The following is a 25,942-nucleotide window of genomic DNA, read 5'->3' as shown; positions in this document are numbered from 1 at the left end:
CCCATTCTATGCATCCAACTAAGTTTAAATTGCTTAGGAAAATTTAATCAAAAACCAGTTTGGCTGTTTTGAAGAAGGGGCTGGTGAGAAAATGGAAGAAGAGACCAGAGAAATGCATATTCCTTTGCCTGTGTTATATCGTGCTGAATGACAGGTTGTGCTGTGAAAAGATCTTCCATCTCTCTGGCTTGAAACAGGAAAGTAATCTGATGACCAGGGCTCAAATTAAGAAGCAGAATTAGCTGATCAAAGAGCGTGGGGCAGAGAGGCATGGGAGTGGGGAGAGGCTGAGATTGGAAAAAGCAGCCCAGGAAAAGAAGGATGGACAGGAAAGTCTGAGAAGTGAGAGAAGCCCAGGCTGAGAAAGCAGGACTGGATAGACCAGGACTTGCTAGCAAGGAGAACAGGATCATCAGAATGGGGAAAAGCCGGGAACTGGGGTGGGAGCAGGTGGGAAGAGTCTGGGTAGGAAACCTCAGGCTTGGGGCTAGCAGGTAGGATAGCAGGTTCCCACAGAACACATCTCTTCTGAGAAGCTAGAGCAGGACCCTGAGGTGTTTTCTTCTCATCCTCCCTTTGTTGCCAGGAAGCATGCTGGCAAGGCATCCTGCTCCCCCTGCAGCTGATCCACACAGCACTGGCAGGTTGTCGTCATCTCTGGTATTTCATTCAGTCAAATGGCGGAGGCCTGTGCAGAACTGAGGGCTCCAGGTCTGCAGATTAACCACATGGCTGTCGGCACAACATTGCATGACAGGAGACATTTGTCCGGCTTCCCGTTGGTAGGAACCTAGGAAACTCCTGTCCTTTCCTCAACGTCTTAATACTTTCTTTTTATCATTAAATGAAGCACTCAGGGTTAGAGAGTGATGAAGTTACAGTTGCTTCTGTATCCTGTAACTTTTTCTCTGCTACATAATTTTTCCCCCACACACAAAACATGTGCTTTGCTCAGTGAGAGAGATGAGCTGTGCGCTTATAATGCACTTTTTGTCTTGCTTGCTGCAGAAGAAGGAAAAACGTGCAGTGTGAGAGTCAGGGAATTACTTGAAGAAAATGGCTGGAGTAGCCACAGGAACATGATCTGATTGTCCAGGCCAGCTGAGTTTCTGTGTGGTGTTGGACTAGTCATTTTGAGCTAAACTTTTCAAAGGCTATCATTAGCTGTTGTACCTAACTCATTTGAGGTGCCCAATTCTAGAGCCTGGAAGAAGATTGCTAAAAATACTGCACGCTCTTCGCTGAAACAGAAGTTTCAGGAAAGCATTTCTTAGGCATCTCGAATCAAGTACTGCTCAAATCAGCAGATACTTCTGAAATTGTGCCATCTGTGCCTTAGCTCACTCTCCATGTAATGGTAATAATGCTACTTCTAAAAGAAGGTTGTGGGAGATTTTGAAAATAAATTAGCTTAATGTTTTGTGATGCAGTCAAGAATAAAGAATTGAATGAGGATGAAGACTGGAGGAATAAAAAGGAGCTGAAAGATTATAGTATAAACTACAGTGTCATGCACCTAGCATCTAATGTAAATGTCTCCTATAAACGTGGAGCTCATCAGCTGGGAACTACAAAGGAGGAAGAAAGGTCTGGGAGCATTGCTAGATCTTGTGATAATTGAGGCAGCACTTTCATGATCTGTTACACTGTGATCCTAAAATGTCTCAGTGGCTATCAGAGAAGCACTAATGCCATTGGGCTGTTGAGAAGACTCGTCTGGACACTTGCAGCTTTACAGCAGAAAGATGAGAGCAAACTGGAGAAAGTGCCCAATGAGGCTGATAGCATGGACGGAGGAATGGGTGGCCAGTTTTAAAAGGCAAAGAAAAATGTGTGGCTTATTGAGCCTTGCAAAATGAAGATGGAGGGATGAGAAAGACAGCAGTTTGTAAATATACCTGAAGGATTAACAGCAAGATGGAAGCTAGCTGAGCTGAGGTACAGTTGTTGGCACAACAGTAAATAGGTTTGAAATGAATGGGAATGAATTTAGGTTGAAAATTAAATAGTTTGTAAGTATCAGAGTAGTGAGAGTCTGGAGCAGTATCCCAAAGGACAGGGTGGAAGGAAGACACTTTGTTGGGCTAGAGATGAGGCTTGAACCCTTTGAGAAGGGTGTGAGCAGGACCTGGGCTCAGACTCAGGATGTTGTAACTAGTTAAATGCGTTAATTACAGCAGATGCAGCATGCATGCTTGGATATCGTGTATGCAGTGCACACGGGCAGTTGACCTTTTCCTTCTCTCAGGTAAAATTAAGTCATTAGGAATTATCTCCAAATATCCTGGCCCTATACTTCAGAACTTGAGCTGCTTTAATCTTAGTATGCCTTGGGGAGCCAGATTATCAGCATATCTGCCCTGGATAGTCTGGGAGCAGATGAAGAGATCTCTTTCAGATGGCTGGTTTTTAATGTGCAGCCAGAGAGGTCTGTTGAGTGCCTGAGCATGTGTGGAAAGGAAGGGATGTTTTCGCTCTCCATTAGCATTTCCAAGATGCAGGAAAGCCTCATGTCTGTTCACTCCAGGATGTCTACTTGTCCTGGTTTATGCAGTGTATTTGAATGGAAAACTATCAGTTGTGTAAGGGCTGAAGGAAGAAATACATTGTTGGAGTGGAAACATAGCCATTCTCAGCCTTTGGCTGGCCTCCACTTCATGTTTGTCATATGCAATTCATATCTGTAAGGAACATGTGTCACTGCTGATGTGATGTGATGTGCTGTGTGAAAAAAGCTCTGGTGACATTTTGTGACCTCTTAAAGTCTGACGAAAGAGGTTTGCAACATATAAATGCCATCTGCCATGGCAAAGCAACTTTCCAGTTCTCTAATCACATATGCCTCTTGTGAAATGCTGCATCACCTCGAAAAAAATCAGCATATTAATAGAGGAAGCTTGTCATTTCACTCATTCCCAGACTCTTTACATAATTCATCTATTAACTTTTTTTTTGCTTATTAAGAACCCTGAGGGGTGGAAGTTGCAGCAAATCCATGATAGCTTTAGGAGTTCCATTTCATTAGAGCTGTATTTACTTTCTGATTTTTTGGTACTCTGAATTGGAACCATTCTCCCTACGATCTTAATCTTTTGCAAATACTCATGGGGTTCACAGATGGAAGCGTGAAAAGTCTGAGCTGTCTCAGGAACGTCTAACAGGACTTTTGGGGGGGGGTGTAAAAAGAGGAGAGTTTTCCGGATTAACCTGTGTTTGTTCACTTAGTCCTTTATGGGAACTGAGATGTGCTAATTATTTTAAATGGATTCAACTTGTTTGCCAGTTTGTCACGCCGGTAGCCTCAGATGTGGGATAAGGAGACCAAACTTGGGCTTCAATTTTTGCTGGGCTGACAGCTTATATAATGTATAATTTTTGAATCAGTAGGGACAATTTTTACAGCCTGAAAAAATAAGCAGAGTGTTTCATGCTTGGATGTGAGAGAAGAGCACTTTATCTACTTATCCTTTATTTTGCATACTGCTGTTGTTGGGTGCTCTCACTTTTACACGTAGATAAGACAAACTTTCTAAACAGAGTTTATTGCATGAAAGGTGTACGTATTACAGGCCACATGTACAACACACTCACAGTAATGATGAGCAAAAGCTACTTCAGATGGTGCCGAGGTAGAAAACTGCATCTCTACAGACTGTGGTGAGAGGCAACAGATCTACCTCCTGTCAGAAACAGTGCTTTTGTGTGTTTTCCAAGAAGCGTGCAAGCATTGTCTAGCCCTCACAGCCATCAGTGAAGAAGTTAGGTCTGTTTTTATCGCGTCTTACAGGCAGAGAAAGAGGTACACTGAAAAATGAAGTGACAAGACTAGCAAATCTGTGTAAGCAGCAAAACGAGATACCAGAAGCCCTGGCTTGCCAGCCTGTCTCATTACATCATGCCCATGTGCCCTGGGCAAACCCCATTCTTTCAACTGTGTTAGTAAATAGCATCGGTGATATAGCAGGCTTCAATACTGATTCTAATACTGGTTTTTAGACATAAGCTTATCATTTCCCTGATATGACCTATCCTCAGGCTCCCTATTAGTAAAAAGATCTTTTCCTTTCTTCATTGGGGTATTGAGAGATGATGCTAGATGTGTATAGGTGTCACAGAACGGATAAATTAAAAATCACACAGTGACAAGAGAAATTGAAACCTGTGAGCATTGCTCTGGATGTAAGCGTTCTGAGGAGGCAGAAGTATGTTCTCAGTCCAGCACTTGCAAGGGTAAGTCATTACACTGTGCTGCTCCCCTCGTAGTGGACCATATGGTAAGGTCCTGCTGTGCATGTACTGCCCTAAAGGTCCTACTCGCAGATGGAGCGATGAAACTGAAAAGCCTGCTGTGCAGGAGTTCAGTAGGTTTTTTGTAAACTGCATTGCCATGCAACCATTTCAGTTGCCTTTAAGTTTGACCTGTTTTTATAGATCCTGATGAGGTCTGTAAAACAAGCTTATTCTTAATTGCCATTCATACAATTCTTATCTTGCCATTCTTAATTTCAAGAAGCTAATATGGGGGTTAGGTGGGATAAATTTTTGCATTCGGTGCTCTGCAGTAATGGCTATTTTGCATGTTTTGGCCCTGAAACAGAAGGAGCAGCCATCTTTTTTTGCATCAGTTGCAGAGTGAAAATGGTTATACTAGCAGTTACTGCAGAGTGGTTGGTGCAGTGTAAAACTACACCCTGCTTCATTGTGAAATTAGCCTGTTCATGTGGCCTGGGAGATACCAGTGCAAGCACCTGAAACAGACAATATTTGAACTCCTAAGAGTATATTGTGAAGCTTTTTATCACAGCCCAGTCGTAGCCGACATTTAAAATGTGCAGCAAGAAAGAGAGAGTGAGATTAGGAGATGTCTCAGTAGAGATACTGCAGCCCATCTGGGCTTTTCAGAGCGAGAAACTGTACCCAACTGGGTATCACTGGATGGCATCAAAATGCTTGCTTTGTGGTCTGCTTAAATAATAACCAGGTACGCTGTGTGTGGGAAGAGATTGTCAGGGGGAGAAAAGCTATTTAGCATCAAGCTAAGAAAACAGCAAAGCACTGCTGTTTAAAAGGCTGTATAAAGAGCTGGGCCTGTTGCCTTCCTTCCAATGCTTAGCAACTTTTTTCATTTTAGGAACTTTCCGCTGTACTTTCTGCGAGACTGAAGTGGAAGAAGATGAGTCGGCGATGCCCAAAAAGGATGCAAGGACTCTCGTGGCAAGATTTAATGAGCAGATTGAGCCCATCTATGCACTGCTTCGTGAGACGGAAGACGTTAACTTAGCCTATGAAATCCTCGAGCCAGAACCCACGGAGATTCCTGCCCTGAAGCAGAGGTGGGAACACGCCTGGTCTTCCCTCACTGTGCTGCTTCCTTGTAGTGTGTTTGTCTGCTTTGTGAGGCTTTCCCAAACCTTGTGCAGCCTCTGGCTGCATTGAGGACTTACTTGTTCAGCAGCAACTATGCAAGCAACTGACAGATTCCCCAAGGAATGTGTGGTTTATAAGGAGACAAAGGGCCGTAACCATTTTTTACTAAACAAGGCAGATGACTATTCTTTGGTCACCCTCCTGCATGTAATTTTCTGTGGAGTGGGGTACTTGAATTACCTGCTGCTTGCTGTGCTGCAGCTGGTATGTACACCAAGCCGTTGCCCCAATATGTAAGAAATGCAAACTGCAGCCGTCTGGCAGACCTCTGAAGGTGCCATCTACACTGTCTTCTTTCTCTCAAACCCTTACGTTTCATCTATCCTTTTGCTTCTACCCAGCTTTCGAAACTAAGCTATCTGCATTCTACGCTTTGCATTCTAGTTGGAAGGCATTACTTGTAATAAGGGTATTTTTTTCTTCTGATTTTCTCCTACTTGTTACACACCTCTTCTTTTTGGGAGAAGACCATGTTACAGTCAAAAACTCTTTAAAATGTTCCTACCCATGGGAAATGACACTTTCTTTCAGAACATTCCTAGCTGTACAAAAACAGATGATGTTTAAATAATGCAGGATGTGGGGAACTGTCAGTTTTGTCAGCTGTGGTGAAATGTGATGCACTTCTCTGTGTTTAAAAAAAATTAATTAAACACACAGGGGGGGGAAAAATGTACCACGAGGGGAAGCATTCCCACAGTGCCTTGGGGTGCTTGGCTTTAGTTAATGGGAGAGCAAGCAGGATACTCTTTTTCTCTCAGGCTAACCTTGAGAGAGAATGTTCCTCATATATTCATGCTAGACAGTTTCTAATTAATATAATAAAAAATTCTTTGTCTATTCATAGTCTTTTTCGAGCCAAGAAGGTAGCTAATTTTCCTCATCATTCTGATAGAAAAACAGAAGCAATATAGAGAGGGGAAGAGATTTTTTCCAAGGTCACTCAAAGTGTCTTTGGTGATATGGGGAGTCTTTGAAGCCTTTATGCCCAAGCTGAATCACTAGCCTTTGCTTTAAAAACCCTTTTCTGTAGTTTGAGTAGTAGAACTGGGATAACCCCACCAAAAAGAGAGTCATTTCTGTCTTCCCCTTCTGTGCACAGGAAATTATCTCAGCAGAATCCTGGTGCAGTCCCATGATTAAATAGCAGCACCCACTTACTTGACTCTTAAATACTTCGAAAACATTGTAAATGATTAATTACTTTGTACAAGGAATGACAAAATAAATAGGCAGCTTTTTAAATGCTTACTTGAACACAACTTGCTTCAGCACATACAATGATTTAATTATTTATTAATGCTTATTAATTCAAAGCAGCTAATTGCATAAAAGCACTGCTGTGAGATTTTTTTTTTTTAAGTGCCAAACCCTGGGTTATTTATTCCCTCCATTTTTGTGGAGTCTTGAGTGTCTGAAATCATTGACAAAACACATTTGGTGATTCTGAAACAAACAGAAAAGGTCATGAAGTGCCTGCATTGTCTCTTTGCACTGACGCAGGCAACTTCATGTGTTTTCAGGAGAGTTACAGCTCTAAGCAGCCACACTGACATTGTATAACTGTCATTCACCTGCCACGGGAAACTGGGCAGATCTTCATTTATATCTTTCTACGAGGCCGTTAATTTTCTTAATCTTGGCAGAGCATGAATTAGCCCCACAGGTTTTGAAATAAGCCTGCTTTACCTAAGCCCTTCTCTGTGGTTTTCTAAAACAGATGGATTTTAATATCCCCTCCATTTTCTTATGTCAAAATGGCATGATTTTATATAACAATAATCTTCACAGAATTAATTTTCTGTGGTCATGCTATCAAGGACCGAGGGTTGTCTGTTGTGAGGTTGAAGCTCTTAAGAGCAGCTAAGTGAAAAAGTGCTTTATTTCAAACACGGCACAAAAAGAGTTATCCCCATTATGCAAGACGTTTTCTTAATAGTCTGGGCAGGATTGAGATGCAAATTTCAAGTTGTTTCCCCATTGCTCAGTGTGGTTTCTGTGGGCTATACCTCAGCTATGTCAAGGATTATTTATGTCGCCTTTAAAGGCAGCTAACCACTCATTAAGGGATTTCCATCAGGGTAAAACAACCGATGGGGAACAGAGCAAATGTAGCCACATCTGGGCCACTGAGCTGCCACAGTTTCTGGTTGCAGGATGGCCATGCAAACTCTAGACCTAGGTGGGGAAAAAGCAGATCTTGGATCTAAGAGAGAGAGAGAGAGATATTTAAGAGTGCACTCCCTTCATCTGCTCTGTGCTGCCCATAAGGCAACTCGCGCATCTGGCCTTTTGCTGGTGCCTGATCCGTGGTGTTTAATCCTGTACTTTGGAACAGGGTTTCTGAACAGTAAGATCTCTTCTGGCAGTGAGGAGTATTCCCCTGGTCACGTAGTCTTGAGGGGCTGCTGACTCCTACCAACAGTGTTGCTGAAGATGCAGTCCCACAAACAAGGAAGTAAATTGAGACGCATTTGCAAAGCTCACCAGGTCTGAAAGTAGACAGACAGTGTTTAGATGGTTCCACCTAAGTGTGGGACATAGCAGTAGAAGGCTTAAAGTAATTAGTACCGTAGGTGTCTCTTAAAGTTGTTACTTTCATTTTTGAAATGTTCCTGACGTCATGGAATAAGTGTTTTGCTGCTAAATGATACCACGTAGGAAAAAAAATCCATTTCAGGCACACTTACGGGGACCTCTGTGCAAAAGTATTATTAGGCAGTTCCTGGCACTACTGCGTATTTAGCTGTCACGCTGCAGTCGTGGGGAGGGAGAGCTTGGGGGAGAGCTGCATTGTGTATCTTGTGAGGAAAGTGGATTACATAAAATCGTCAGGGAAACGCTAGTTAGAGATTTCTATTGTGTGGGAAGCAGAGTGGTGCTTTTCACAGAACACGCGCCTGTCTTGGAGAGCTGAAAGGTACCAACACTTGAAATAACGCATTGGGAGGAAGGTCCCTCTGTGGTTCCTTAGGTTATATAAGCAATACATGTGCATGAGTCTTCTGCCCCAAAATTCAAGGCTGCTGTGAAGCTCTCCTAGTGGAACTGGCTGCAGTAGAGAACCGGTTAGTGTGTGGACACATGCTAACACAAATGCTGTGAAGTATTTTGCTAACAGACCCCAGCAAACTCACTATTTGGGAGGCTGTGAGTAGCCCTCAATCCAAACTGCGGCTGCACACACCAATATTTTTTTATCTGGGGAAAAGAGATGATCACCAACCTGCATATTTTCCCCTCACTGTTTACCCCTAAAAATCCAGCAGAATTAGCTCATCAAGCAGTGGCTAAGTCCTTGCAGAATTAAAAAAATTGCATGTTGCTCAGGTCTTCTCCAACTGCAACCTTATTTTAAGCTTCTCTGTTGGAGGAAATGTCATTGGGTAGATAGCAGTGACTGAACCATGCTCACTGACAACTTCTGTCAACTCAGCTGGCAGCAGAGCAGGGACACTGTGAGTATCCTTGATGGATTTGCTCTGGACAAGAGGTGGAGTCCAGGCAGGTCTGTTACCTGTGAAACGCCTTAGGTACCACTGGCAGTCAGATCACTGAAATTATATGGTTGGGAGTGGGTGCAGTCTGCAGTGGATCTGTTTCTCTGAGAAGACGAAATACGATTTTGAAGTAGAGGAAGGGTCACGTTTGGCTTTCCCCACCCAGACAGCAGTGAGTTTCCATTCAGTTGCTTTCCCACATTAATGCATGTGTAGCAGCACAGGCCAGAGAGAGTATTTTAGGCTTATTTGTCATCACTGTGCAGAAAATACTCCACCTAATGTCCTCTTTCCATCAGATCCAAGCAGGAATGTTTCTTTTCTCCATCAGTCTCCTGAGCTAGGAAGGAGCCTGGAGGAAAATGTGCTGGCTGCTACTCTCAGAAAATAAAGGAGGGCTAGGCTTTGACTGCCATACCCTTCGCATCAGTCACTGCCTTTCTTTCTCCAGCTTTTTCACCATGAAGACAGCTCTGTCTTGTCTCCTCCCACACACCATCACCACACAAAGGCCTTTGCCCACCCCTAGTCCTCTGGTTTGAAGGTGCCCTCTCATCTTTTCTTCTCTTTGGCCTGGACTCCCCAGTCCTCCCAAGGCTGTGTCTGTGGATAGTACAGATCTCCTGTGTAACACAGGAGATGTGACTTACCGTGGGCATTGTCAGTCACAATTCAAGCAAAGGTTTGAACTGTGTTTTTCATGGTGAGTTAACTCCTCCACGAGTCCTGTGATTAATAATGGTTCACAGATCTGAGCATGCTGGGTCTTTGGGCCTATCATCTGACTTATTTAAACTTTAGTGCTTTTTTTTATTGAAAAGGCCAAAAAGAGACTTTTCCAAATACCACATTACTGTTCAACTATGGTTTGCTGCTGTGACACTTATTTTCAGGGTATTCTGGGATTTTATGTTTGTTTTTATATGAGTGTATCAGCAGCTTTAGTGCTGTCTCTCCTTTTCAGTGTCTGCTGTGGAAGTTGCCATGGTCTCATGTAGGGTTTCCCATTAGAGACCCCCAAGTTCCTCAAACCAGCAAGCTGGTGTAGAAATTCCTGGCACCACATGTTAGAAATCAGAATGCAAGTTCTCGGTGCAGATCCTGGGAGATAACTAATCATCGTTTAAGTGTTGCAATGCTGGCTGAGGAAGGGCTTGTTCTGAGTGCTCTGTTTTTATCTCTTTGACTTTTATGTAGCAAGGAGCGTGCCGCTGGTACTGGTTCAGGGACAGCAGCTGGCCTTGCAGGTGGACACCATCGGGAAGCATGGACTACAAAAGGACCATCATATGAGGACTTGTACACCCAGAACGTTGTCATCAGCATGGAGGACCAGGAGGATCTTAACCGGTCTGCAAGTGAAGGAAAGCCGGCCAGAGAGAGACCAATTTGGCTACGGGAGAGCACGGTGCAGGGGGCTTATGACCCTGATGAAATCAAAGATGGTAAGAAAATTCACAGAGCAGAAGTACTGCTCTGCTTATGTGATGCTCTTAGAGTGCTGTCAAAAATACATTCCCCTGTGTGTGTACAGCTGCTGCTCCCTACACTCCAGATTTTGTCTGCTCCCCTCTGCTGCGCAAAGCACCTGTGTGTAGGTAGATGTAAAAAATCCTGGTTTATTAGATCCAGGATTGAAATCTAGGTCAGTAACGCTGAGTTACCCACAAAATTGTTTGTGCTTCTAAAATGTTAATTATCTGTTACGTCTTCTATCTTGAGAGTTCATTGCTTTCGGATGAAGGTCTTTCAGTCTCATCTAGAAAGCTGCCCCCTAATAGGTCACTGCTGAAAAATAACATTTATTAACATTTGGTCACTGAAGCCTACCAAATCTACCAGCAGTGTTTTTGTGCTCCCAGCTGCCTTCTTGCTAATTGTTTTTCAAAATGTGTTTTATATGAAGAATATGTCAGAAATAAAGCTTCTGGAAGTACAGTAGGAAGGTCTGTCACCATGGCAGGTGAGTCTTTATTGCTTTCTGTTTGTCTCTCATTATCTTTGCTTTTATTTTCATTCATGTTGGGGTCAGGTTGTCCATAGACAATAGTCAAGATCTTGTAACCACTAGTAGAAACATTCTGCTTTGGTAAGTGTGCTATTTAAGCTTACACACTAAAAATAGGAAATAGAGACCTTCTATGATTTTTACAAGAGTGAATCAATAGATGCAATCTTCCAAGTCATTTGAGGATTATAGAATGAAACTGTCGATGCCCTAGGAAGAGAAGACGGCAAAAGGGAACCGCATGTGTAAGTGTGAGACCCTGGAACCAGTGCAGTGTTCAGGAGAGGAGTGGAGTATGTAGGTATAGCAGAACTGGATGTGAAATAATGGTCAGAAGATATCTAATGATCTTATTTGCATGTAATGCCTTTCAAGCATACTGATCCCAAACCTTTTTCCAAATAGATTAAACAAAGTGAGGTGATTGAAACAACCTCCTCCTGCAGTCTGTAGCAGGTGTTGTTCTCACCACGAGTTACTCACCATGTTGTTAGTCATGGTGAGTTCTCACTCCATTTTTCTGCTAGACATTCAATTCACCCATAGTTTTAAATTGGCTCCTTGAGATGACTTTTGGTGTACACAGCGTAAATGTTTCTCAGGTGCCACTGAAGGACACGGAGGGGGAATATATCTCCTTACAGCATGACACCATCACTGCTTAACCTCCACCGCTACTGGAGATCAAAGAGAGGACTTGTGGAAATAGCTTGAAATTGCTGCTGCAACACATTTCTGTAGCTCTTGGATGGCATAAATAGGGAGGAAGGAAACTTGGGACTGTTGACAGAGAAGATTCACTGCTTGGATCTGGCAGGAACAGTTCTCGCAAGCAAGAGACAGCGCTCCTGAGCCACGAAGTCAGACTTTGTGGAGCTACCCCAGGCTGTAGTCACTTCACAGCTCTCAATGTGATGAGCTATGATATTATCTCACAGAGATGCTCTCCAGTAGCCTCTTATGCTCTACAGTCACAAGCAACAAGCTGAGCACAAGGCTGCCAACACAACGCCTTCATTCTTCCTTTCTTTCAAGAATTTTGCCAGTGCATTAATAATAGTAGTTGCAGCCATCACCCATTACTACAGCTTCATTTATAATAAAAGCATGAGTCCAATGACATTAGGGATGGGTCTTTTGGCCTTTATTTTACCACAGGAAAAGAGTGACCACAAACTCCCCTGGCTTTCAGTGGTAAATGCAGAATTTACTTCCTTAGTTCACCTGTTTATCAGAATTTTTTTAATCTCAAGTTGAAAAAAGTAACCAGTGTATTTTGACACTGGGGGAAAGGCTTGGGCGCCAACTGCCTGGATGTGGTGCTGAAACCGTGAGGGTCCAGGTCTTGGAGAAGCAGGCAAGTGGCATTAATGTATGAAGGCAGAATGCTGTCACCTCAGCTCCAGCATTTGTTCATAGGCAGCGTCTTTAGGTGCAAGAGAGAAAGTTTGCCACGGAGAGTCTGTCCTACTTTTTAGGCCTTGTTTTTACATAAGGTTCTCTGTCTTTCATTTTTTGTTCTGGGTTTTTTTCTTTTTTTTCCATACTGCCTGTAGGTTTATTGGTGCTGGGTGGACTCACAGTCCTCTCATCAAATGTCGGATTATGAGAAGTTTTCTGCAGAATGCCACTTTTTGAAGAGAATTTTACCTTTTGAATTCATGAACTGCAGACACCCTGCCTACCCAAGCCATGTCAAACCCTCCCAGCTATTGTACAGACAAGCTTACCGAAAGAGGAGCACAGGCCGTGTGTCTGTCATCTGGGAAACTGCCGTCCCCTTCAAATAAGAGGTCCAGATAGGGAGCCAGAGAGACTGGCTGGGCTGCATTTCAGCTTGGAGAGCAGGAGCTGTTTTAACACAGCCTTCCACGCTGCGCTGCACAGCTTGGCTGCAGGCTGTAAGCTGCATCTGCTTTGCGAGATAGATCCCGCTCACTACCACCATGTTCCAGTAATGAGCTTTTCTCCTTCCTGCCTGGTAGGTGCACCTCTGAGCTTACCAGACACAGATACTTTGAATGTGGTTTTATAACACCTGGTTTCCACATACTCCCTGCCTGCCTGGATTCACCTGCTTCTCCCTCTTAATCCTTATAGATGGGCAGCTTGACAGGGCAGGCCCTGGTTTTGGGTCTGTGTTTATGGTCTGTGCCGGCAACATCCCGTGGTTTTGGTCATCACCACAAGTCCTCCAGGCTGTGCTCATACAACCTGGAAACAAAGGAACAAAAAGGAAACAGCCTGTGCTTCTTCACCTGTGAAACTGCACCGAGATACTTGCTGTATCTCTGACAAGTGTCATCGTTAGGTGCATAGTCTGGGTATCTGGAAGCCCAGATTTAGGTCCCAAGGACTGCTTTCTGCTCCACAGTAAGGAAGTGCATCAGCCCAGCTGAGGGGCACCTGAGTTGGACACCTCCCTGGAGGGTCTTTTCAAGGTGCCTGCCCATCATATGTTTGTTGTTTTCTCTTGCAACATGCTCCTGGCCAAGGCTCCCAGCTGGGAGCCACAGTGACTCCAGGCCTCCCAGCTCCTAGGAAATGTCAATACTTGCTCTGCTGTTACGAGAAAAAACATAACTATCTCTGTCTTTTAAGGGTGGGGAGGAGCTGACATAGAGAAAGGATGTGACTTGGCCAAGCATGCTGAGTGGCAGTAATTAACATGGGTCCAGAAAGCCTTCAGGGCTGTCACCCAGATCTCTGTGAGGAAATGATCATTCCCTTGTGTCTCTTTGCAGGGGGCCGGGATCTGGATGCCTTCCAGGAGCGTGAGGAGGGCCGGGCAGCTCTGGATGATAATGAGGAGGTGATGCGTGCCCTGCTTATCCACGAGAAGAAGACACCTTCTGCTTCAACAGTCACTGTCGGAGGTGCTGCTCCTCTCTCTGGTGCCAACGCTAGTGACTCCGAGAGCGAGACAAGCGAGTCAGAGGAGGAATCCCCTCCCCGCCCTCCCGCCACAGCCACCACAACATATGGGCTGGAGGATGAGGAGGAGGATGAAGAGTTTGAGGTGGTGGCAGAAGACCCCACTGTCACAGTGGCTGGGCGTCCACACTCTTACAGCCAAGTGAGCCAGCGCCCTGAGCTGGTGGCCCAGATGACGCCGGAAGAAAAAGAGGTTTACATAGCCATGGGGCGACGCATGTTTGAGGATATGTTTGATTAACTGCTTCCTGCCATGGCATTTTTTAAAAAGTGACTTTTAAAGCCAGAGACTCCCTAGTAAAACAGAAGACTGAAGTGCATCTTTCCTCCCCTGTGCACAGGGACACTTGCGCTCGGGACTGCTAATCTCAGGCATCTTGCCCACCGGGGGGGGAGCAGGAAGGCTGCATGTGCCAAAACAGGTAGGGGAGGACAAGTCTCAGAAGTGAGGATGCTTGCAAGGTAAAAATCTGCTTCAGGGTGCCCTGCACAGGCACTACTTTAACCCTCTCCAAGGCCCCAGCAGCTGCCTCCCCCCATTTGCTTTGGGTTGATTTTTGTTGCAGATCCTAGTGAAGTCCACATCCCTGCCCTCAGAGGACGTAAGGGCTCCATAGTCTGGTCAGAGTGCTCTGCAGAGGACGGTGTAAGTAACATTACAGCTGCCTGTGCTCAGGGAGGGGAGAGGAGAGGGAAACACTCATCTGCTGATGGCAGGCTTGGGCAGGGCTTGTGGCTGACCTCCTGCCAGCAGCCACTGACCACCAGAGTGGCTATTTCTCAGCAGGCCTGTAGGTAACAACCTTTTCTTGCTCCCATTTGGTCCTTACTAGGTCTCAGCCCCTCAAGGTCAGGTGTAACTTGAAACACGCAGAGTGAAAGCCTTGGCAAGCACACAGAGTCACTCTTTGTCAGTGTAATGAAAGCCCTCCATAGATCTGAGCTGTCAGAGCACTCTAACTTATCAGGAGATACCTTCATTTTCCAGTATTGCTGCCTGTTGCTTCTGCCTAGCAGCCCTGTCCAAACTCCAGTGTTGCAGACGGTTTGTATTGGGTAGGGCCGCAGTCAGGCAGTGCCAGAGAAATAGCATAGCTAGTTTTTATTTGCAGTCATACCAGGGCTGTATCATTTTAAGAGGAATTATGCAATTTTGAATTCTGCTTTGGCACACCCTTTTACCATAGAAAAACATTTATCAGTGCCTACAGAGCAATATCATATTTTTATTGTTTTTCTCTTTCAATTGGAAATGTTGTTTTTTAAAATTGTTGTGTTTTCCTATGCAGTACTACAATAAAACAAAATGATAAAAGAATTTTGTGTTCCAGAGGGTAGGGGCAGTATTACGCGTTGTTCCACTTACATGGGCAGCATGAATTTGCTGTTCACTGATACTGTAAATCTGTTTTATACTAACTATGCTTTCTATGTTCTGCTAACCTTGTAATGCCTCCTTTGTGGTTTTATTTTCAGCTTCCTGATATTTTGAATCCCCTCTTTTTTTAAATAGTGTTTTAAATTTGCTTTTAAATCATTTTAAAGAGGAATAAATAAACAGAAACTTCTCCCCTTTGTCATCTTCCAATTTGTCATGTGCCTAGTTGAGAATGTTGTTTGCTTATCATTTTGATTTACTCAATTCAAGAAAAAAAACAATTTGAGGCTCTCCCTTGAGGGAAGGACTATTTGAAATCCCACTGCACATTGTTTCTCCTCACCAGAGCTTCCTTGAATGTCTCCTGGAATCTCCTGCACTTCCGGGAAGGATGTTTCATTACACAGGTGCTGTGGGAGGCCCTTTTTGATCAGCACTTCCATTCCTTTCCTCCTCCTTCAAGGGAAGCATAGGCTGATGGCGGAGGTCTCACAGACATTGTATTGGTAGTTAAAATGGTACTCTTGTGTAAACAGACTTCCAAGATCTGGTACCAAGCTTCTAGATATCAAGCCACAGAGCTGATAAGTCAGATTCAGTGATCAGCTAAGAGAAAAAAAGTGCTGTACCAATTCTGTCTAGATTTAATCTGGTTGAATTCAAGGTTAGCACTGGAAAAAAGCAGATCGATCTACAGGGAGCCGAAGACAGAAACTGAGAACTAATCCTGAATACGGTACAACTACTCATGCTTGTAACTCACCAGTAGTTCATAACTTTAACTTTTAGCCTGCAAAATCAAGCTGTAGGTTTATTAAAGCTTAAGTGAAGAAATACTGGGTTTTATTATAAGAGCACTGATATTGCATCTATATCCAGCCTAATAATCTATAAAGTAGTGGGTTTACTTAATAAACACATTTAATTGTGGTTTGTATGGTGGTTGTAATTTTGTCATTCAGCGAGGCATGTCCTGCACATGAGGGAATCGGTGTAGTGGTTTGCAGGGCATGCCTTCCGTCTCTCATCCACCACATGCAGCCCTCAGGTGGACTGGTGAGGTCAAGATACACGAGCAGATGCCGTCATTGTTTCCTGCCCTCTAACAGCTTCTGGCTCTTGGAAAGGATGGCTGCTCTGCTCTGTTCCAGCCGGTTAGGGCTGTTGTCGAAGGACAACTATATGCTGCTACTGCCCTGTCATGACAAGCACTGCTTGAATGAACAGGAGCATGTACAATCGATAGCGCCTTTTTTTCTTTCTTTTCTGCAATTGAAGCAGGGCTCTGCACACATGCCAGAAGAGGAAGAGCAGCCACTACTGCAAGCAAAGCCAGCCACCGTCAGCAGGTTGGTGCTAATGCAAGGGATAAAGCCATCAGTTCTGAGGAAGGCCCCAGCCATTTCCTCTGGCTGCTGGACCACATGTGCTGCATTAATGCTAACCCAGTAACGCTGTGAGCATGGTCAAGTGCTGAAGCCTTCCTGGGTGAATGCTCTGTCTAACCCCATTCAAACCAGTTTCTGTGTCTGCTTTCAGCCTAAAGTGCATTTTATCTGATGAGTGCACTTGAGGCCAGGGCACTGCAGCTCAGGCTGGAAAGAAAAATGTGTTTCTCATGCTGCTCATACTCCTCTCCCCAAAGGTCAGAGGTGCCCTGTGCCTCTCCCAGCCATGCGAGAGCTGCCCTCTGTCCCTGCTCCCATTGTGGGTCAGGGAAATTGCAGTAGAGCGACATCCTCCCTGGCCCAGCAGAGAGCAGGCCAGAGCAGATCAGTGAAGCTGCTGATGGAGGGGAAGATCGCTATCAACACTGGAAAATAGGAATGTTCTAATCTTTTCCACTAAGCTCCTGAAAATCAGCTTCCTCCATCAGGGAATCCCTGTCCATCTAACTTCTTTTCCTGTGTTGTCTCCTTCAAACAGACTCAGATTAAACAGACTGTTGCTCTGGGAGATTCGAGGGATTTGAAGATCCCCTGGAGGAAGGGCGGAAAAATAGCATCACCTCCTCCCTGACACATCTAAGGAGCCCTGCCTTGCTGATGCCTGCAGCGCCAGGGCATGCTGCGAAGTTTGACAGGGCCTGGGGGGGGGAGCAGCCAGCTGTGCCTGGGTCTCTGTCTCCTGCTGCGCCCCGTAAGAGGGGAGAGAAAATGGTCTCGGGAATCAAATGCATGACAAAGCCTGCATGGAAATGGAAAGTTTAGGAGCAGGTGGAAGGACGTGAGGCCTGTCAGCAGTGGGGCAGGCCAGCGGGCTGTCCAGTATGCTCTCCTGGGTGGGTTGCGGAAGAGAGGCAGCAGCAGCCCCCTTCCTCTGCGCTGGTATGCATCAGCATAAACAAGTGAAGCTGTGGGCTCGGTCCCTTGGAAGAGAGGGCTGTCATGCAGTGCTGCAAAAAATCGCTCTGGGCTCCTCCAGGACTGGTATTGCTGTATGCCATTGGAAGCCCTGGTCAAGGTAACCGTGTCCCTGGCTGGTTCACAGGAGGCTTTGGAGTATTGATCTAAGCATGGACAGCCAAGGATCCCTAAACATCACGATGCACTCCAGTGTATTGACCATGAGTCAACACAACCTCTTCTCCAGGAGTGCCGGAGCTGGGGCTGAAGAGTAGCTTCTGTCTGCTGAGCTGCTTCCAGAATAATGATCAATATTTAGAAGGTCCAAGGAGAATACCACTCATACAGTCTTGATAGGAGGCGTAGCCAGATGCCTGAAGCTGTTTAAGATGTGACTGCACAGAGTCATGGAGAGGCCACTGCCTAAAAGGAGTGGCACCCCAAAGTGTGGGGAGCGATGTCTGACTGCTGGTGCTCCTGGAAAGCTGCCTGCCTGCCTGCTCCCTCCTAGCAGAGAGAAGAGCACCGGCAGCACCGGGCTGTCCGGGACTACAACCCCGTCACTCTCTGTGGCAGAGCTATTTTCTCTCTCTTTCAGTTACCCAGGGACATCTGGCCTTTTGCCCGTTTGGGATACCTAAATGAGCTGCCAGAAGCTGGTTTCTTATTTACCAGCATTAATTAGATTGAGAGAGAGAATGAACCTAATTTATATTTAAACAAAAATCAAATTTTGGAAGTGCCTGCTGTATCATTAAAAAACATATTAAGGACAGCGAGTATTTGTGCAACCATCCTGGAAGCAGCAGACAGAGAGTCTCTGAACAATATACTTTAAATATAATAGATATTTTTGCTTAAAATATGTTTCTGACCTAAATATAATTTAATTTACATCCCTTTGAACAGTTTGATGCTAATGAACCAGCCAGGGATGCCAGAGAGGAGGCTGAGCCAGCCGCATTGGAAGCGACTCGGCTCCACTGCAGTGCGTTAAAGACCCTGTGTGCGCTTCACCCCGGCTGCACGCAGCAACGAATGCGCAAATCCTGCTGAGAGCTGGCCACAGCAGCAGGAGGAAACCTTGGGCTGCTCAGCCGGAGAAACAGGCAGGGATCCAGCCTGAAAATTAAGGCTGATCAAATATTGTTCCACGAGCATTAATGTCTGTATACAAAAAAAAGGTATGTCAGGCAAGGAGGAATAATCACATTTCACACAGATGTGATTAAAGCCCTCACATATTGCTTCTGCTTATTTTTCACCTGGAATCCATACCGCCAGCCTCTGCCATCCCATCACTTGCTGGAAGAAGGAGGGTGAGCAGTGGTAATTTTGCAGTGAGCTAAAATTGTGCGTAGAGCTGAGAAGCCTGGCTCAGTTCCACCTGGTAAAGGGATCCTCCTATTCTTAAACATTTCTTTTTTCTGTGCTTCTGACAATGGAAATCTGCCTGGTCCAACGCCAAATTTGCCAGGCACTGTTAGCATAGCCCATGCTTTTCCTATGTCCTCTTAATGTACATTGAGGGGGAAGAAGGAGAGCAGTATGCCAGGCACTATTTAATGATTGTTACCAGCTGACCTGGGTACGCTTAGGTTGCAGCATCTGAACCAGCCCTGTCCCATATGGGGGAATGATAGGTTGGGTCATTTTGGTCAGATTATCTATACCTGCTCTTTGCAAAGGTGCAGGTTGTTCTCCTTCTCCCGGTCAGTGCTGATGGGCTCTCATAAACTCAACTCCTCTGCGATCACACACAGGTGTCAATTTAAAAAAGTTTCAGTCCCTTCTCCACCACCACCACCACCACAAGCAGCTCTGGCTTGTGCCACGTCCAGTCTTGGGGCATGTGGCACTGTCATGCTGAGGTCCACCGTGCAGGTCTCAGCCATGAGTGCCTCTGGCTGTACCACGTCCCAGCAGAGAGGCTTAATGAAGGATGGGGTAGGTCTATGCCTTCTCCAGAAATGAGGCTTTGGCTGGGCTCAGGGGCAATGCCTACCAGGCCCCCTAATTTCCTACAGTGGAGAGGGAAGTGGCATCAGCCCCAGGCTGGTCACTCCCTTACACGCAATCTTTGCTGCTTGAACTAGATGTGATTTGGTAGGACTGGATTTGATCTTTTTTTTTTCTTAACCCTTGTTCTTTTTGTCCCTTGGCAATATTTTGAGATGCTGAATTTCTCATGATGTTTCCCTGGTGCTTCTAACAAAAAACCCCTTTCTTTTTTTAATGCAAATGAGGCTGTAAAATCTTTTTAGGGAGACATATCTGCTCTCCCTGCACTGTCACCACAATTATTCTTCCTTTGCCATACAATGCTTTCTTCCAAGAAGTGCTTTCAACATCTCTCAGCCCTTCTGGTGATGACAGGAGATGAAAACTATACCCATTACAACAGGGAAGATGGGAGGGAAATGCGGTTAGAGGGGAATATGGCCTTTAGAAAATGGGACATCTTGAGAGAAATTTCACTTTCTCACACACCTTCACACACTCTCCCAGGCCACATGGGTGCCATATCCAAGCAAAGCAAAATACAATATGCTGAAGAGGGACTTGGCTCGTGGTGCATTTATCCTGGTGTATTCCCTTGCCTCAGAGCCCATTAGGAAGGGTAATATTCTCCGAGTGTGCCAACCCCTTGGATGTTACACAAAGGCATCAGGAAGGTTGCAAGTTAGCAATCAACTTCAGCAGGAGCTGCAGGTTTGTTTGAATGATCTGACTCCTACTTTCACCATGCTGGAAGGTTTGGTGCAAGAATACCTTGCAGCAATGAGTTGCAAAAATGAGTTCGGTGTCACATTATAAAGTACCTCTTTCTTTCAATGTTTCATCTGAGTGTGCTGGTATGTCTGTGTATGGGAAACAAGTACATAAAGTCATGTAGGGGGCTGCCCAGCCCTCCTGAAACGTCTGCCTTTGGGAATGTTAACAGATAAGGAATTTTGTATGGTTTAGGTAGCAGCTACTGCCAAGAGCAGCAAATAATAGTTGAAGTTTTTGTTATCTAGACAGTCACGTCATTGCAGCCTGGCTGAAGTCCGGAATAAAAGAGCTATGGAGATAATGTAGACGGCAGACATGGATTCTTCCCGTTGGGCAGGTGTCAAAATGCCACATTTTCAGCCCTTTCAATGTTGGTTGTTTTTTTTTTTTTTAACTCTTTGCATTTTTTACTCCTCCTGCAGCAGGCACTAGCTTCTTTGGTGCACCAATGGACCAAGTGCTACCATGAACTAAAGACCTCTGGCTTGGCACCGTACTAATGAGCTCCTTGTGGGATTGCTAATTCACACGCTAATGAAGTCTGCCCCGGGAAAGGTGTGAGTCAAGCCATTAGAAATACCAAAACCAAGCCAAATGAATACATGCATGGAAGCACATTTATTCAGGTGGTCATAACCAATGGACAGGAGATGAACGGCTCCCTGTTTGCAGAAAGTGTCTAGCGCACTTCAAGTCCACAGTGGACATAAAAACTGCTTCATGTCTATCTCAGTAATAAAACCAGCATCAATGCTGGAAATCCATGTTGGAAGGGAAATAAATCATGCATTACTAAGGTTTTATTTATAATGTTTGTTGAGTCGAAAGGGGCAGTGAACCAGAACCTTTCTCTGTCCCATATGAAACACCCTTTGGCAGTTGGGGATGTAACAACGAAGCAGAAATGGGAACCGCTCCAACCCCCCGGCTGCTGACGGATTGCTCTGACCAGGGAATCCAGAATTTTTTAGTGCTAGAAGGAGCCAAATGTTCAGTGAGACCAGTGCAGTCTGTGCCGAGCAGCAACAGCTGCAGAAGAGCTGTTGTGATTCAGATACTTGTGCTCGTCCTCTCTGGTTTTTCCAGGAGCTGTGGCCACGCTGCAGGATTCATGGAGCACATTAGTGGAAAGAGCTGTACATGGAGTGCGGTCTGCTGGAGATGGTACTCTTGTTCCTTCCTGGCCTGGCCGCTTCCCCCTCCCTTCCCCCAGTCCTCCCCTTGTATTTTGAAGAGGGAAAATTAAAAAAAAAAAGAATTTTCCCTTTAAACTGGGTGAACGAAACAGATGATACTCAAGCCTATAGCTTAATGGCAAGGAATCAAGGAGAACAGATGGTTGCAGGTGACTCTCAGTCAATCTTGCTGGTAACTTTTCCTCACACCAAGGGCTGTAACTATACAAAATCACAGAATCAAAGAATGGTTGAGGTTGGAAGGGACCTCCAGAGGTCACCTGGTCCAACCCCTTGCTTGAGCAGGGCCGCCTCAAGCAGGCTGCATCTCTGGATGGCAGCACGACCCTCTGGCGTATCAGCCACTCCTCCCAGTTTGGTGTCATTAGCAAACTTGGTGAGGGCGCACTCTGCCCCATCATCTAGATCATTAATGAAGATGTTAAACAGGACTGGACCTGGTATGGGCTCCTGGGGTACACTGCTAGTTACTGGCCTCCAACTAGACTTCATGCCACTGATCACCACCCTCTGGGCCCAGCTGTTCAGCCAGTTTTCAATCCACTTCACTGTCTGCTCAGCCAGCCCACACATCAACAGCTTCTCTATAAGGATCTTACGGGAGACAGTGTCAAAGGCCTTCCTGAAGTCCAGGTAGACAATATCCATTGTTCTCCCCTCATCTACCAGGCCAGTCACTTCTTCACAGAAGTTTATCAAGTTGGTCCAGCATGACTTTGCCTTGGTGAAGCCATGCTTGGCTATCCCTGATGATACCGATGTCTGCTCAGAGGTAGGGATGCTTGGAGCAAGGGTTTTGCTGCCTTGCTGCCTTGGTGGTGCTGCCCGTGAAGCTTTGCTCTCTGTGATGAGTGGAGCATCTTACTCTGGTGCAGGCACAGGAGAGTGAGAGCTGCATTGCTGGAGCTGGGGGGTCTCCCCCCTTCAGCCCGCCCCAAGGGGACAGGGCAGGGGGGTCCCTTGCACATTTCCAAGGCACTGCACGACTGCTGGGTAAAAACTGCCCATGGAAGTGGAGAGGAAAGTGGAGAAGTATCAGGAGAGCAATAAACAGGGCACTTATCTCCTCCTTAATCACAGCCCAGCCTTCAGGAGGTCTGCAGGGAGAGCTAATGGATTAAATACAGGTATTAAATGAAATCTTGGAAATGTTTCCCTCACCTGGCAGGACTGAGAAGCTGATGATACAAGGGAGCACTTCCAGCGCATCAGGGCTGCTCAAAGAGGTGGCCAAAGGAGCAAGGGCTGAGGTAGCCAGCTGTGGGATTTAATAACCTGGGTTTGCTCTGTTGGTGCCAAGGCCGATCCTGAAATTTCCTGAGTATGTTCTTCAGCAATTCCACATGGACTCAACAGGGTGCTCCTTCTCGAGTTGCTTTTAGCCTGAGAAGGAGGTCAGTCTGTGTTTTACTTCAATATGGGTACTTGCAATGCTTGGCTGGCTCCAGGGCTGGGCCCCACGCACGAGGCACGTGAGCAAAAAGCTGCAGCTCTTTTGCAGCCAAAGACTACAGCAGTATCGTTAAGAGGTGCCTTCATCAGTTATTGATATGACCCGCACAAAATCTTGCAGGGATGTCCTTAAAATGCTTGTTTGGGTCTCTAGACACCCTTTAATCAGAAGGAAGGCTCCAAAATGCATGGCCGAAGATGAGGGATGATCTCTGTCCTGGTGCCATGGCTGGCCGAGCGTGGATGGGAACTCACCAGGAAGGTTTCAGTGAGTAAAAGCACTGTTCACAACTGGGAAATGGAAGTAGAACAATGTATTGTTAATCATATACCTTACTGCAATGGGTTTTAATGCTGGCTATATTCCCGGGCCATAGGATCTCACCTTAGGTGGTGCTTTCATCAAGGATGCAATAAGCTTTCCTCCTCCTTCCTCTCCTGGGAACTCCTTCTCCTTAAAAACATTAGGAAAAGCAGTGCTTTTCATCATTGCTGGGGTTTATCCAGAATGTGTGAACTAGTTCTGCCCCTCAGGTGACTGTAGTGTGGCTGGGTATGAGGGGTTATCTGCTTTCTCTTGTACTAAGTGGATGGGAGCCCCTTCACGGCCAGGTGGCTTGCAAGTGTTCGTGGAGAGGGCAGCTCTGCCCACAGGTGAAACTAACACTGGGAACTCATGTCCAAAAACTAAGCTTCAAGGGCTGTGGGCAAAGTTAACACATCTGTTGGGAGAAAGCAAATCATATTAATAAATGGTACCATAATTCAAATTATTTTCTCAATATAAGGCTGAATTAATGTAATACACTTCTTAGGGGCAAATGAACAGCAATCACACTAATCAAATTGATGTTTAAAATAATCCGACACAAGTAGAAAGTCCTGTTTTGCTAAGTAATGATGCCAGTCATTTTATTCAGTCACTTTCAGAGCATAAAGAGAACCCTTCATCTTTGAAGTCAGTGACATTACTAGTTTCTCCAGCTCCAGCTCCCTTTCCTAGCACACTTCCCCTTGCTTTCAGAGGGTCACTGGGTAGGACGTCTGTCTCCCACAATCCTCATGCCATCACCACCTAAATAAAACCTCAGCAGAAGTCATGCTTCATTAACACACACCATTAACACCTTCTGGTTGTGTGATACAAGCATTAGGTGCTGAATTGTCATTAGTGGTTGCTTGAGCATTACTGGGAGTACAGACCCGCCCCTCCCTTACATTTTAGACAGAACCACATTGCGCTCGCTGCTGCTGCTGTTTTGGCAGTGGGGAAAGGCCACGTCGATGAGGTGTAGCCAAGCACGGGTCAAGATCAGGTCTGCAAGGAGCCGCGCTGCATAGTTGTGGGACTGTGGGAGACAGTGACAGCACAGCAAAGCTGGCCCTGCCAGTGGGACCTAAGGTCATAATTCAAACAACAGTAATTAAAACAAAGCAGCAGGGTATTATTTGGATAATAAACCTGCCTTAAAAGAGCGTCTGCTCTCAGACCCCTGAGCTAACTCAGCCCACTGGTCTCACTGACAAGGCTGTGTCAACACCGTGCCTGCCTAAGAGGAAGCCCCAGGTGAAAACAGGATGGAAGGAGATAGGCATGGAAGTTAAGAATTAACAGCTAATTCAATCATCAGATACACGCAGGCATTGCCATCTCCTCGTTAGGTTGTAACACACGCAGTCCTACCATTGCACTCACTATGCAATTTTAGGTCCTTGGCTTCTTTTGAATTCAAGTAACTTTTAACTCACTACTAATTTGCCTCTTTTCGTCATTTTATTTCTGAAATTAAGAATCGTCATTTCCTTCTGTTTGTGCTCCTGAGAAGCAGTTACGCCTTTGTACAGCTATGATAGTCGGCATGTGCAAAGGTACATAATTCAGGCAGGTGCGTAGTGTCACTTTCTTCCTCACCCAGGCTACTGTTTGGGCTTTTTTAACCACCTCGCAGCTTTGTGGGTGAGTGATCTACCTGCCTTGACTTCTTGAACCATCTTCTTCCTGCCCAGGAGTCTCCAGACTCCAAAAATGTTTTTGACCCACTACTTTTGCTCTCTACTGTTTTTATCCCCAGAGCTCCAGCAAGGAATTAGTCCTTTCCTTTGGTCCTTGGCTGTGCTACCACCTCCACTGCCCTGGTGTCAGAGAGAAGTCCACGCACAGGAAGCTTCTTCAGAAACTCTCCATTGACCTGGGTTGCTCTTCCCCCCTCTGGAGAGAAATGACAATGAAGTTGCTCATCTGTTATGTGATCTGCCAACTGGAGAGACTATCCCCCACACAGAAGGGAGTTAATATGAGCCGAGGGATTCAAGCACATCTCAACAGTTTGAATATAATATGAACTTTCAAAGAGTATTAGGTACAAAAAAATATTACCATGCCATTCCAGCACCAGACGCACTGGAGATGTAAATTTAAGGATGAGCCAATGCAACTACCTGAGCTATGGCTTCCCAGGGACATCAGGTCTCCTCTCTCTTTCCTCAGTTTGGACACTGGAAGACAGATATGTGCAATCAACTCTCTGCTCTCCAAGATCCTGGAGATCATCCAAGGGCTGGGCTACTCAGGTGAGCAGAAAAACCTCAATAACATGGAATATAACGGAGAGCAAAGAGCAAAGGTGCCACGGTGGCTCTGCAGAGGGGGAGTGTGGACTTGGGAATATTTCTTCCCTGTTCCTCTTGTCCCCACTGGCTCCTGCACTCCACAGTTCCCTGTTAGCACAGACCTGTCCCAGTGCCACCACACGGCACTGCTCCCAGGGCATGAGGCAGTGTGGCACAGAGATACATGGGTTGCTCTGGAGTAGCAGGAGTGCCATGAAACCAGATGCCTTTGGAGTCCATCTGGCTTTACACAGAGAATTGTTTCACAAAGCATTCTCATGTGCATCCTGCACAGAGCTCACTGGCCACATGGTTTA

The 25,942-nt window shown here is 45.6% G+C and overlaps 1 protein-coding gene across 4 annotated transcripts in view; it reads left to right on the top strand.

Annotated features, from left to right (window-relative positions):
• Positions 1-15,453, top strand: part of GTF2E1 (general transcription factor IIE subunit 1) — a 55,474-nt gene extending 40,021 nt beyond the window's left edge. For all 4 annotated transcript variants that reach the window (XM_075512049.1, XM_075512057.1, XM_075512066.1 and 1 more), the window contains 3 exons: positions 5,132-5,333; positions 10,125-10,372; positions 13,680-15,453. In XM_075512049.1, coding sequence (XP_075368164.1) covers positions 5,132-5,333; positions 10,125-10,372; positions 13,680-14,110 — 881 coding nt within the window. In that variant the 3' untranslated portion in view covers positions 14,111-15,453. The remainder of the gene's footprint in view (positions 1-5,131; positions 5,334-10,124; positions 10,373-13,679) is intronic.
• Positions 15,454-25,942: the final 10,489 nt, after the last annotated feature.

The sequence above is a fragment of the Mycteria americana genome, chromosome 1 (genome assembly GCF_035582795.1).
Source record: "Mycteria americana isolate JAX WOST 10 ecotype Jacksonville Zoo and Gardens chromosome 1, USCA_MyAme_1.0, whole genome shotgun sequence".
In the NCBI taxonomy this organism is placed as follows: Eukaryota; Metazoa; Chordata; class Aves; order Ciconiiformes; family Ciconiidae; genus Mycteria; species Mycteria americana.
Note: the sequence above shows the minus strand (reverse complement) of the source record. Positions and strands in the feature narration are given on the sequence as shown.